Source organism: Labrus mixtus, chromosome 16 (genome assembly GCF_963584025.1).
Source record: "Labrus mixtus chromosome 16, fLabMix1.1, whole genome shotgun sequence".
NCBI classification, from domain to species: domain Eukaryota; kingdom Metazoa; phylum Chordata; class Actinopteri; order Labriformes; family Labridae; genus Labrus; species Labrus mixtus.
The window spans coordinates 25373992-25386994 of record NC_083627.1 but is presented as its reverse complement, the minus strand read 5'-3'; the positions used below and the strand labels follow the sequence as shown (position 1 = coordinate 25386994).

The 13003-nt window shown below is 42.5% G+C and overlaps 1 protein-coding gene across 1 annotated transcript; it reads right to left on the bottom strand.

Moving 5' to 3' along the window:
• Positions 1-4135: 4135 nt before the first annotated feature.
• trib1 (tribbles pseudokinase 1) lies at positions 4136-12745 on the bottom strand. Its single transcript, XM_061059038.1, has 3 exons — positions 11860-12745; positions 10803-11095; positions 4136-6627 (listed from the first exon to the last, which is right to left on the bottom strand). The coding sequence occupies exons 1-3, from the start codon at positions 12166-12168 to the stop codon at positions 6153-6155; spliced, it is 1077 nt and encodes a 358-aa protein (XP_060915021.1). The 5' UTR covers positions 12169-12745; the 3' UTR covers positions 4136-6152.
• Positions 12746-13003: the final 258 nt, after the last annotated feature.

The window sequence follows — 13003 nt, the reverse complement described above, 5'->3', positions numbered from 1 at the left end:
GTTTTAAGAGCTTTCTGCTGTTTGCACTTTGATTGGCTAATATGGGGACATCGCCTGCTGTCTATGTTCAGGCCAGGAAAAACTGAGTGCACAAACAGATGGGCGGTTTTGCAAGCAAACGACTTGAATAAAACCACTCTGACCGTGTTTAAGACCCAATTAAACCCAAATCGTTTCATGTTGCATGCCTCAATCAAAAATATGGGTTGGAATGAATGAGAATAGGACCGTCTGTTGTTGGACAACAATGACACCCAAATGTTGTATTGTGATGAAAACCTCAGTGTTCAGATGTGCTTTATCTATGTAAATTTCATCTGAAGCATTGTTCCCAATTAGCTAATTATGGCATGTTTATCTGGAGAAAGGTAAATCACATCTTTTTTTCATCTAATTGATTGTTTCTGGCACTGCTATTATCCTGTCCCACCATATCAGAGACAGATAACCTCTAAACCACCTGTTCCTTATGCAACAGAGGATATTAAACTACAACTATGAGGAACTACCATGGACAGGTACATTGATATATCACCCTCTAGTGGACATTTGCTGCCATGCCTTGTTCATACAGCTCAGCATAGCGTTTTATAATGCAGCTTAGATCTTAAATAGATCTAACTTACATGTGGATGTGCTGTTATTGCAAAATACATAGGGATATAAAATACAAAAATGTATCTTGTACTATTAAGAGTTAAAAGTGTCTGGGGCTAACATGCATGTGTAATCCGATCACAAGTGGACAGCTTTAAGTATGGATATTCACAATTTGCAGAACTTGACTTGAAAGATAAAAACAAATAAGAAACTTAATGACAAGCCCTGTAAAATGAGACCACCAGGGGCAATGTCATCAGATTATAAAATCTCTAAACAATGTTTTTCTGTTTCACTTCATTTTCCAGAATAAAAAACATCTGGATAATAACGCTGAGCCCTGAGGAGCCACTTGGCTTGAAATAACCTCATCCGAGAAACACTCTTCACCCCCCTGTCCGTGCTTAAGAGCCTTTTGACCCAGAGGACACTCAAGATTCAAATTTACCTCCAAAGGAGACTCATCAAAAACAACAGGATTATACTATTCCATGACATTAACCGTTGTTTTCATTGGTAATTATTCTGATTGTTTTCCATACAAAGGCGCTCTGTGGAGTTTTATTTTTTTGCACTCGGCCAATCCATTTTCCTGCCAGTGATTTCTCACTATTCCACTCTTCAAAACGTGGAGATGATGTTCAAAGAAGTGCGAAACATTCTTACAAAGGCAGTAAACAACAAGACTTAGTGACTCAACATGGCTGTAACAAAGCAGGTCATCTGTTTCTGACATTTAGAAGAAAAAAATGTAACAACTAAAACAATGTTTTTTTGTGTGGAACACAGGGATTAAAAAAGTTTGGTACCTCTGATCTGTCAACAAGTCAATAATATTCCATGTTGGAAAATTGTAGAATAAAAGGCAATTGCAATTCTCCAGATTCAGGACATATCAGAAACTGGTTCCAGAATATGCTGCTTCTTCTTAAAAAAATCTTTAACGCAGAATTAACTTTCAAAACAGTTTCTTTTTAACTTTCAGTCAGTCCTCTATATTATTTAATAATTGTTTCAGCTCTGTGTAAGAAACTAATGATAGTACTTTGGTACATGATCATGATTTTTGCCACAATATAGTGCAATTTGCTGAACCTCCACAAGATGGCAGCACAGATCATAACATGACTTCATTCCAAATGAATTCCAGGTATGCTTTGGTGATCCAAGATGGCAGTTAAAAATACCAGCCTCATAACAATCATTAACATTCATCACTGAACTATGATCAACACAATACCTGACATTCCTCCAGTGATTTGTGTTATGAAATGAATCAGGTCAAAGAGTGGTTTAAACTGAGGCTGTTTCCATTGCATCAGTGGAGTGGTGTCCTGAGCCAAAGAGTTCCAGGAAGAAACAAAAAAACTTAAATCACCTCAGACTGAAGTAGGTGCTTTTCTGTCAACTCTCACATCTGCTTCTTTACTTCCTGATCAGGAAAAACAGAGCAAGTGAGACCTACGCTCCAGGTATACTGTAATGTATTTAATCTGTTAATATATCTTAAATAATCTGAAACATCCCCTAAAACACCAGAGTATACCCTCCCCCTACTGCTGGGTTTTCAATATCAAACGAGGTCATGGAGACTCAGGTTAATATCTGATGATGCTCCAGTGTGTGACATCCATTCAAAAGGGAGAACACGTCATGAGGAAGTGTGTGAAGAGTTTTTTTTAATTTTTTTATAAGCTCTATGTGGTTGGGAAAACTAGAATAATCCCAGATCACAGGAGAGGTTAGAATAAACATTTGTGGCCAAGAGTCATGATGACATCACAGAGATAAACACTGTACCTGAGTATGTTTCTTAAGACCTGATCTCATTTTACTCCTCACCACAACACACCTCTGTTTAAATAATAACCTTCCCTTTCAGCCAACATAACTCTTTAAGGCATAGTTTTCTTTAAATATGTAAAATATGCTCATTCAATGTCTTGCTGAATGTTACTTGTCTCTGTAAATTACAAGTTAAGTTTTTGTGTGTTCACTCATTTCTTCAAGTTTAAGTCTGAACCATGTGTCTGGTCTGTCTTCTTTCATTCATTCAGAAAAATGCCAGGACACAGAAACTTGATACTCGACTACAATGCAGAGGTGACTCTATTGGTGAGTAGAGCTTCATGAAACTAAAATAGCTAAATACGGGCAAAGCAATATGTCAATTATGGATATTGTGACACAAAGTTACGAAGTTGTTAGCACTGATGCTGTGCTGCCTCTTGTTATATTCTCACATAAACAAAGGTGTAAAGCGTGTTGGAACGTCAGTGTCACCTTTAAGATAGCTGCTTTTATGCTAGCTAATCCAAGTTATACGGGCCAGTTTAGATTAGCTAGCATAAAAGCTGTTTGACACTTACTTGAAGCCATATTATTTGGCTTCAAGTAAGTGTAAAACAGTGTTTGCTGACTTCTAATGGAAGAGTTGGCAAAATGTAAGTAAGCACATTCAACAAAATATGTGACTATTTGCTTATCATGTAATCTTGTAAACCCTGAATGATCGACCTTTTTGTGTACACAAAAATAGAACTTTCTCAGATCAAACCCACAACCACCTCCCTTATCAAACAAGCACGCACGCACACACACACACACACACACACACACACACACACACACACACACACACACACACACACACACACACACACACACACACACACACACAGTTTCGGATATTCCTACTTGACCAAGTCCTAGCCTACTTTCTTGGGGCCTTGTTGTCATCCCTGGAGGATCCCAAATGTGTTAAGCAATACTTGGTTTGGCAGCTACCCAGCAACTGAGACACTCCAGTTACTCTGTTGATACCTAATCTGACTCTTGAACTCACACACACACACACACACACACACACACACACACACACACACACACACACACACACACACACACACACACACACACACACACACACATACACACACAAAGGTAGACATGCAGGCAGGTATGCACATGATCACGCACGCAACGCTTACGCAAGCCCCGGCCAGATCCTCCTGGGGTAGTCATAATACACAGTCGATGAAGACACACTATGCTCTTATAGGTCAAACGATGATTCATCGGCAAAAGTGGATTAAATAAAGAAGAATATTTCAGTTTAAATAGTGCAGGTGTTCAGTGTTTGAAGAGCTGACCTCCAGTTCCACCGCTTAAGATGAGAAAGAAAAAGGGACAAGAGCGGCTTGTACACTCCCCCTGGTGTTTTCCAGGAAAAGACACTGACCCACTATTGACATTTGAATGTTTGAAGAGTTAAATGTTACATTACGCAAAGGTCAGAGAAGAGTAAACGGTTGGAGGCAGAGATGGAGAGAGAGGTTTTTCCCTCTTGCAGGGATGAAATTTAAAGCGGTGAGGAAAATGAGAAAGTGTACTGTTGCCCTCACAGCCATGAAGAGATGTGTGGAGAAAGTCTCTGCAGGAAAACCCTTTGAGGCATAGAGTTTAGCTGTGCAATGTGCAGGTGTTTCAATGTGTGTGAGAAAGACAAGAAGCACCAATGAAAAACACATCCATGTGAATATGAAAAAAGTGATCTTTATTTAACATCTCCACACATATTTCAAATATACATATTTACATCTCTTCTACAATGAATAGATCTCTTTTGTGTAACCTGATGGGACTAATAACAGCCTCTAGGTTGTGTCACAAATACATAATTCACAGTGCAATACGAAGTTTGTGCACCCGTGTCAGTTTACTCTACATGTCACATGAATGTGTGACTTACTTTACATGTATGAACAAAACCATTAAATTACTTCTCTGCGAGGAGCAATTCAGATTGTCACAAATCTGTTAACAGCTCAAGCAGATGAGAAAAATAATTAAAGAACCGCAACAGACGTTTTGTTAACCTTCTGCACAACCAAAAAAAATTGAACAAGACCTTCTCAGATATGCCAGATTTAGTACCGTCGTCAAAAAAAATTGTGCCAGAATGAAAGAGCGGGCTGCAGACTGTAAGGCTAAATGTCGCTTCATGCACCTGTCACTATCCAAGATAAAACATGATACATCATGTCGCTAACTGATGACTAGACTCCGTGGATGCACAGTGCACAGTGGAAAAACAAAGGAGGGAAATAAGGTACCATTAAAAAAGAGGAAAATGTCCGAACAGATTCTTCCAGCCAAGGTCAGGACCATTCTCCACAGACACGCTAAAGTGGTGAGTCATCATCAGACATCCAACATCAAACATCGCCTGACTGCGACTGATTCAGAGCTGCTCCGTTTATGAAACACAGTGATACAGGCACAACACTCAGCACAGCTCAGCTTTGTTAAAGCAACAAGGCTTGACATAATGTTCCAACAGAAGTGGTAAAAAAAAAAGAAGTTCAACTCCTCAACTGAGAAAGTCTTCATTTTTCTGTCATCTTCTGCTTGCTTAACTGGATGCTTGGTGCTTTTGTTCGGGTTTATTAGTTTACTCTTATTGCATTAATAGGAAGTACTATTTTTTTTAAACTTTATTTTCTGAATCATCTGAGATAAAAATGACCATCTCTCGCTTGAAAAAAAGAGAACTTCCAGTTTGATTTTATAAAACAGAAACACCTCAGTGTTAGCCTTTAGCTGAAATTTGAAAAGAGCCAAACAGATGAATCATTGTTCTACTTGCAATGTCCAAACCCCTTCCTGTGCACATGTATCTTTCATGATATTCTGCTGCTAGCATGTTTTGAAAACTTTTTTTTTTTTTTTTTTAGATCTAAGTGTAAAAAAATGACAACGTTTTGGAAATGTACTTTTCTCTTAGCCTTATACAAAGACTTGAGTTAGCTCATTGTCACAGCTTATTGTTCAGTGTGTGTGAAAAACTCTCCTCTTGTCTGTGCGAGTCTTAACACCAGTAACACCCTGCATCCCTCAAACCTTCTGCGCATTCTGTGTGATTTGTAAATGCTGAGTAGTTGCCAGATTGGCAGTGAAACATCTTGGTAGCGTCCCCGCTGAGTATGACACATCAGTCCTCTGCTAACCATCTTTCTCACTCGATGACAACTCCCGCTGCCAGACTTGTAGCTTGTGCTCGGCCTTCCTCGAGCCCGTGTGACGGTGAGTCAGCTGGTGAAGCCTGCAGCCTGGTCTGAGAGTGAGAGGAACAACATCCCTGTCTCATCCCCGCCCGGTCAGGAGTCTTGTAATGATTTCTGAAGAGTCCAGGCTGAGAGCTAGAACTGTGACTACTGTATACAATGAGTTCTGTCATATACTCACAGCAGCCTGCAGACGTTATATGGTAATCTGTTAACGTAATCTGGCAAATTCTGAGTCTTTGTTATGTCTTTTAGCACCAAATAATTTTTAAAAACATAGAAGAATGCCCTTAGCAAGTAACACATATACGACAACAAAATACAGTACAGTAGGATTTGTAGAAAGCTTGAGGGTGTATGTACACTCCACAGTACACAAACGGGTTTCAAAAAAGTGCCAATGTAAAAAAAAACAACAACAACTATGACTCCCTCATAGCATTTCTTGTTTTGGTCCCTCAGCCAGACTCAGCTGATTCTAATCTGTCAGCAGAACAGATCATCATCCTCTTCCACGTCAAAGGATGGCACCATCTGTTCCGCCGAGCTCACTTCCTGTTCACCTAGCGCCACTTCCTGCAAGGACTGTGCCTGGTGGAACCACGGGTGAGCTAGCAGCTCTGTGGCCGTGAGTCTCTCCCAGGGTTCTTTCCTCAGCACGCTCTGGAGCAGACACTTGGCCTTTGGCGACAGGCCCTCTGGCAAGCAGCACTGGCCTCTGCGGATTTTGGAAAACAGCGTGGCTGGGTCTGGGTCGTGGAACGGGTAGCGGCCTACCAGCATGGTGTACAGCATGACTCCAAGGCTCCACATGTCTGCCATCTTCCCGGAGTAAGGCGCAGAGCTGCTGAGGATCTCCGGGCTGACGTAGGCGGGGCAGCCATGGGTGTCTGACATGGAGTCGTCTTTTGGGTCTTCTAGGACGCGGCAGTCCTCCAGGCTTTCTAGTCTCACTTGTGTCCTGTGAAGACAACGGCAAAACAAGGTCAGGACTTTCACAGCTCCTTTAAGACAAAACTCAGGACATGTGAAATGTGCAAACAACTCAACCCCTCAACTCAATATGCAACACTTAACAAGCAGGACTTGGCTTTGCTTTAAATACCTCAACTGAACATGCCTGTCTAATGTCTAGAGGTAGACATAGTTCTATGATGTTGGAAAAAGCCAGCTCAGAGGCCCTTTTCATTCTGACCTTGAAGACACACAAAATTACCAATCCACTGGGAACTCAGTGTCCTTGCAGGCACACACAAGTACAGTGATGCACTGCCATTTTTTTTATTTGTTAAGTTAGCTGTGCATAAAATCAACAGGCACCAGTGACTGCTTTAAGATGTGATGTTTAATGACCTCATCTGTAAACTTACAGAGAAAGCAACTTTACTTATCGAGGTGAAACCTGAGAACTAAACGTTCTCACCATCCAAATCAGCGTTACACAAATGGAATATTATCTTCAGAATATCATGTTCTTGTCAGAAATTATGCTCTCAGAGTTCCTATGTACAATAATGTTTAAAGTGCAAGTACACCACCGCGTTTGTATGTGTGTGTGTGTGTGTGTGTGTGTGTGTGTGTGTGTGTGTGTGTGTGTGTGTATGTAAGCAAGTCTATATCTGACGGTGGTTTTGTAGAACACTGTCAAACATTTTAGAGACCTGTTATGTGTAAGACGCTGATTGCGTCATGGAAAAGCTAGCATCTTAGCCTTAAGCTACAGATGGACAGTAACACACACACACACACACGCACATGCACACACACACACACACACACACACACACACACACACACACACACACACACACGAACACAGATAAATACAACATACACGCACCAGACATCTGTGAACTTACTGTGACCTTCATGCACAAAACTGAATCTCATTCGTGAAGCTGCCTAAGCAAATTTCCCGGCGCACACATGGGCTCATAAACATGCATATAAAAACAGAACTACAGCACCCTCCTTCTCCCATTGTAATACACACACTATGCTATATTTAGCCATGTAAATGAAAGGACACACATTATGACCAGCACCAGAGAAGCTAAGATTGTGAGTGATAATTTGTAGAAAAATATTCAGGAATTAAATGATTGACGAGATAAGATAAAACAGCATAAGATGGGAAATGTTTTCTAAAGGCAGAAATGATCACTACATCATTTCAAAAGTTATCAATATTCTACAGCAGCAGACGTACTTTGTTTTTAATCAAAATTTAATTTGTACCTCCCTGGATTTGCTCCCACATTGAACACTGTTTTTCCCCCCCGAGTCAAACACACTTGAGAAGTGTGCTGTGTCATGTCACATTCAGAGGGTCGACCCTCTGCGTGAGACACTTCACTCATCTGACAGAGCGGCTTGAGAGAGGATTCGACAGCCCCAGACAGAGGAGGATGACAAGAGTGACAGGCAGGAGATACAAAGCAACAGATATTTAAACACAGAGATAGTGGAGGAGATAAGCCAGGAAAGGAGAATGTGATCGCTGGAGACAGAAAAAGAAACAGAACAGAGAGAGTAAGTGGGGTGGAGAGAGTGACTCATCCTTCTGCTGAGAGTACATATCTTCTCTCTCTCTCTCTCTCTCTCTCTCTCTTTCTCGAGCTGAGGCTATCTGCACCTGGGTCCCACACTCGCGGCGCCAGCCATCCCATAATTATCCTCAAATGGCTGTTGCCACATCAGTGACGCACGGGAAGGCCGGCCCTGCGTGAAGCTCCGCATGCTTCATGGTGCTAGTCACCTTCCCTAAACTGGCCTTTCCAACTGCACTGCTCGTGATTGCATTTGTGTATATGTGTGTGTGTGTGTGTGTGTGTGTGTGAGCGGAGACAGCGTTTGTCAAATTGTTGTGACTTTCTCACCCTCTGGCTCGAGCGCTGCTTTGTCGGGGTTGGGACATTACATCACAATGCAATTGTCCTGGTTTAAAAAGACGTCTGATTGTGGATTTAGAAGAATGTGTGACGGGATGAATCAGGTCATACCAAGTGAAAAACATTTGAAGGAGACTTGTGTATGGATTTTTTTGGATATGACGAGCCACGTTCCATGATATCCAACAGACACTTAAAACTACAAGAAGAATCTTCAGCTTTGCTTTTACAGTCACATCAAAGTAAGACCATTTAAGGAGGCACTGTTTTATGTTGACGGGGTGGATGTAAAGAGGAGTTAGTGTAAAATACAACATGTCATCCTGCAACACCAGGGTCAAATGGGTCAGTCTAACAGCATCAGTGTTGCTAAGCTGTCACCCAGCTGAGAAAATACTGAACTACGAATAAAAAAAGGGCATTTGAGCTTGCAAGGTGGAAGAGCTTTGCCTAGTTGAATGTGTAATCAGCACATACACAAATATGCAAACATACACACACAAACACAAAGGAAGAAAATGAGCTATGCAGCCCCCCCCCCCACTCTCTTCCCCTCTGCACATATACACTGTGACTCATCGCTCTGCAGCCGTATAGCTATCAGAGGGACACGAACAACTTCAACTTCTCTCACTGCCTGTCTGCTCTCATTCATCCAGTGTGACCCTGCAAAGCCAGAGGTCACGACTGGGGAATGTTACTGTTGAACGTCTCCTTAAAAAAATAGAAAAGAAAAAGGGGGAGTGGGGGCATCCGTGGTCTCTTACAGGAAAGGGAGTGACGCAAGGGAGGGCAAAGAGGCGACAAATAGTTTTGTAAGCATTGGGGTTGTTGTGTGTCTTCCTCAACAGAATGCAGCCACTAAGAGATGCAGACAATAACACGTGTGTGTGTGTTTGTGTGTGTGGGTCGGTGTGCGCGTGGGATCCAGTTCAAAGCACAAAGCGTTTGTACTCCTTCTTTATGGATGAAAGTGTATCTGAATGAATCCTTGTTGGAAGCTTCTGCAGCATAGTTATGATGTAATTTATCAATAAATAATGAGTAATAAATGTATTCTAAGCTATACACCACAGAAGGGGGCTGATTGTCTCATTCACCAGCCTCGTCTAGCAGCTCTGCCAAACTTACACCCACTTCATACACACACACACACACACACACACACACACACACACACACACACACACACACACACACACACACACACACACGGCCGTGCACAACAAACACACAACACGTACAAAAAGACACATCGAGAGTGAGAAAGGGAGACAGACAGAGAGGGCGAAAAATCTGGGAAGCGATGCCGTCTGCCTCCACAAGTACAGAACCTCCTACTCTATCTGTGCCCACATGGATATCTGCACACATGGCCTCTGTGTAATAGCTGCTGCCATGTTTGTTTTACTGGCACATCATACTGCACTGTATCGAAGTCTGAGAGCAGCCAAATAAAGTTTACTGGGTGAAACTGAGAATTGGTTGTTATATTAAATAAGTTGACCATATCAACATGGCGGCCATGTACCTTTGGCGCTCAGGGTGAGAAGCCTGAAAGGTTTTGAAATATATTATAGGCCTACTGATCTGTCCTATAGATCACTGACAGTCAATTTGGCACTTCCAGATTTGTCTGCAAATTGAAAAGCCAATGAACAGCGAATGTCTGGAGGGAAATTTGCTCATATGACCTACTGTATTAGGATAAACAACATCATGTATAACACATGGGCCAACATTATATTACATTATTATCTGTACCAAGTGAACATCATGCTAGCGGGTCATTATATACGGCATGTTCATTCACAACTATTGAAGAAAAATAACTAACTAAGATCCAACCAATTGGGTAATTTAACTGTTAGCTAAGAAGTCTAGTTAATATTACAGAATGGTAGTTTAACATGATACATTACTGAAACTCCTAGTTAGCATAATGTTAGCTTGGAGCTGCTTGAATGCTAGCTCCAGTTTTGTCCAAAAGTAGCTGATGGGCCATGAAATATGTTGTTTTACTTTGAAAGATGTCCCTCCATATTCACTGTCAGTTAAGTTGCTTACTATCTTGAAGAATTGTAATTACAAACAATGGTCACGTAGGCTTCACCGCCACCCACAACCTGATAAGAAAAGTGTGAAAATAAACAGCTGCTGTGTGAAAAGGTGAATTTGATAAACTTTTAGTGTCATCTGAGCACCAAGTTTTGGAGTTTGTTCTTCAAGTACTTTTACTTCTCACCTTTTTTCATCAGCGAAGACAAACTTTCTCAGTTTGAGGTCACCCAGCACGATGCCATTCATGTGGCAGTGGGCCACAGCCAGAGCCACCTGCCTGAAGAGCCTGCAGGCGTGCTCTTCATCCAGCCTGCGACAGCTCTTCACCAGGGTGTGCATGTCCCCAAAGTCCTTGTCCAAGAACACGTAGGCCTTGCGTTCGCCCAGGATGATTTCCCTGATGTCAGAAACATTCTTGTGGGCTGGTAGGATCCCGTAGGATCTGATCTTTTCCTGGTACTCCCCCATATCAAAGACCTGGAAGATAGAGAAAGACGAGGAGGGAAAGGGATGCAGGATGGAAATTAGGAGGGGAGGGAAGGAAAGAAAGTGTGAGAAGGAGGAGACAATGGGTGAGTGTGTTCTTAATGATCATCCGAAGGAACAAGCATGCAAAATTTGGCATCAAATTAAAAAAGGCTAGGATAAGCTTTGATTCTAGCTCAGCCTTTAATGCATGTGTATGACAAATGAATCACTAAAGCATGAAGGGATGAACTTTATTAATCAACAAAGCCAAACGCCTGCAGGTCTTTCATGCAAAATAAATACATGGAAGTGGAACAGAGAAGAGCTCCTGTCCTTATCAGAGCACATCCTTCATATGATAGTGTCTCTTTGTCTCACATGTTTGCATTTTTGTGTATGTGTCACGGCGTGGCATATTGCGGTGACGTGTATGCAAATGAGACGGACTGCTTTGAATGACCGTGTGAAGCCAGAGTGCCAAGGAGAGGTAGGCTATTTATCACAACACATTTCAAGTCAAAGGTATAGGAGAAATCTGTCACGACTGCAAACAGATATAAAAACAATCAAAGACTCCGACATAGTTCCCGTTTTAAAAAATCATGAAGCAAACCTCATGTTATTACGCAAATTGTGACACATTTCGCGTGAGATTGAGTGAAAAAGTCGGGTAAATACTGATGACATGTCAGACAGGCTATTGAGCAACGTGCTGTCTTGAAACACCATTCATTCAGAGAAATTGCACAATGAAGAGGATTGCGCATGCATACCTTGCACAGCAGCTCATCGCCTGTGTCGGTGTTCATCGCGCTGTGCACGCTCTCCCGGTCCGCCAGAGGTAGAAGTAGAAACGGTCCTATCCTGGATGGGCCCTGGTGGGTTCCTGTGATCGGGTTTGAGACGGGGCTCACCGGGGATCCGGGTGAGGTACCGAGGAGGAGTCCCTGTGTGTCCCCGGCTTCGGCGCTCAGCCTGGCGCATTTCGCCAGCGGCTGGTCGTCTGAGTCCAGCCGCTTGTGCGCGACTCTCCCGGTGCGGATGCAAGGTGCCGGGCTGCTCCGTTGCAAGTTCATCCTCATAGATCGACTCAAAGCAAAAATCAGACCCTGACTTATTAAAGGATGAGTCCTTTGACGGCTAGAAAAAACAACAGACTCTACGCTCCATTCCTACGTGTAAGACTAGTCATATAGCTTGATAGAACTTTTTACGCGTTTTTGGTGATTATATCCAGCCACGCGTCCTTTCCTCTTCGAGAGTGACTGCCTGCTGCTCTGAGGTCTTTGTTCTTTTGGTGAGAAAATCCCGATCCCTTACAGTCCACACTGGGAGAGATAGAGAGAGAGGGAGAGATAGAAAAAGACAGACAGACAGAGAGGCAGACGGGGAGAGGGACTGCCTCACACTCAGAGAGGCAGAGAGTGAGTGAGCGCCGATGATGTTGAACACTCCGCCCGACCAGTCCAGCCTCCTCCTGGTGACACAACCATTGAGCAATCCTGTAACGACACCGGCTTTGTTAGCTCAGCTCCGCTCTGATGAAACTGGCTGCTGTATTACGTTTCACAGAAGACAACGTGAGCATGTGGTGCAAACATTAGTTTGTGAATATTTGCCATGAAGCTCCATAACTCCTGCTTTGAGATTTTACTGTGAAAAAAATAAAACCCTGACGATGTGAGAGGAATGAAGAAACCCTCTTTTACTTATCATGGCTGTCTCATCAAGCATGCACATGTTTTAGACAATAATTAACAACCTTTAAAACTCCCTCTCTGAGTCACTTTTTCCACCTTGTTCAGCTTTTATTACCAACAGTTTCTCCATAGATCTCCTGGATGGCACCTGAACTGTTTGCACTCCAAAAGTTCTGCCTTAAGTGTGAACTGTAGCCAGAACAGAGCTGCAGTGTGT

Bases quoted from the DNA above. Each gene is read 5' to 3' on its own strand.
- trib1 (XM_061059038.1), bottom strand. From the start codon at position 12,168: ATGAGGATGAACTTGCAACGGAGCAGCCCGGCACCTTGCATCCGCACC. The intron at 11,096-11,859 runs GTATGCATGCGC...TCTATCTTCCAG, and splicing joins GCGATGAGCTGCTGTGCAAG to GTCTTTGATATGGGGGAGTA. The intron at 6,628-10,802 runs GTGAGAAGTAAA...TTGTCTTCACAG, and splicing joins GTCTTCGCTGATGAAAAAAG to GACACAAGTGAGACTAGAAA.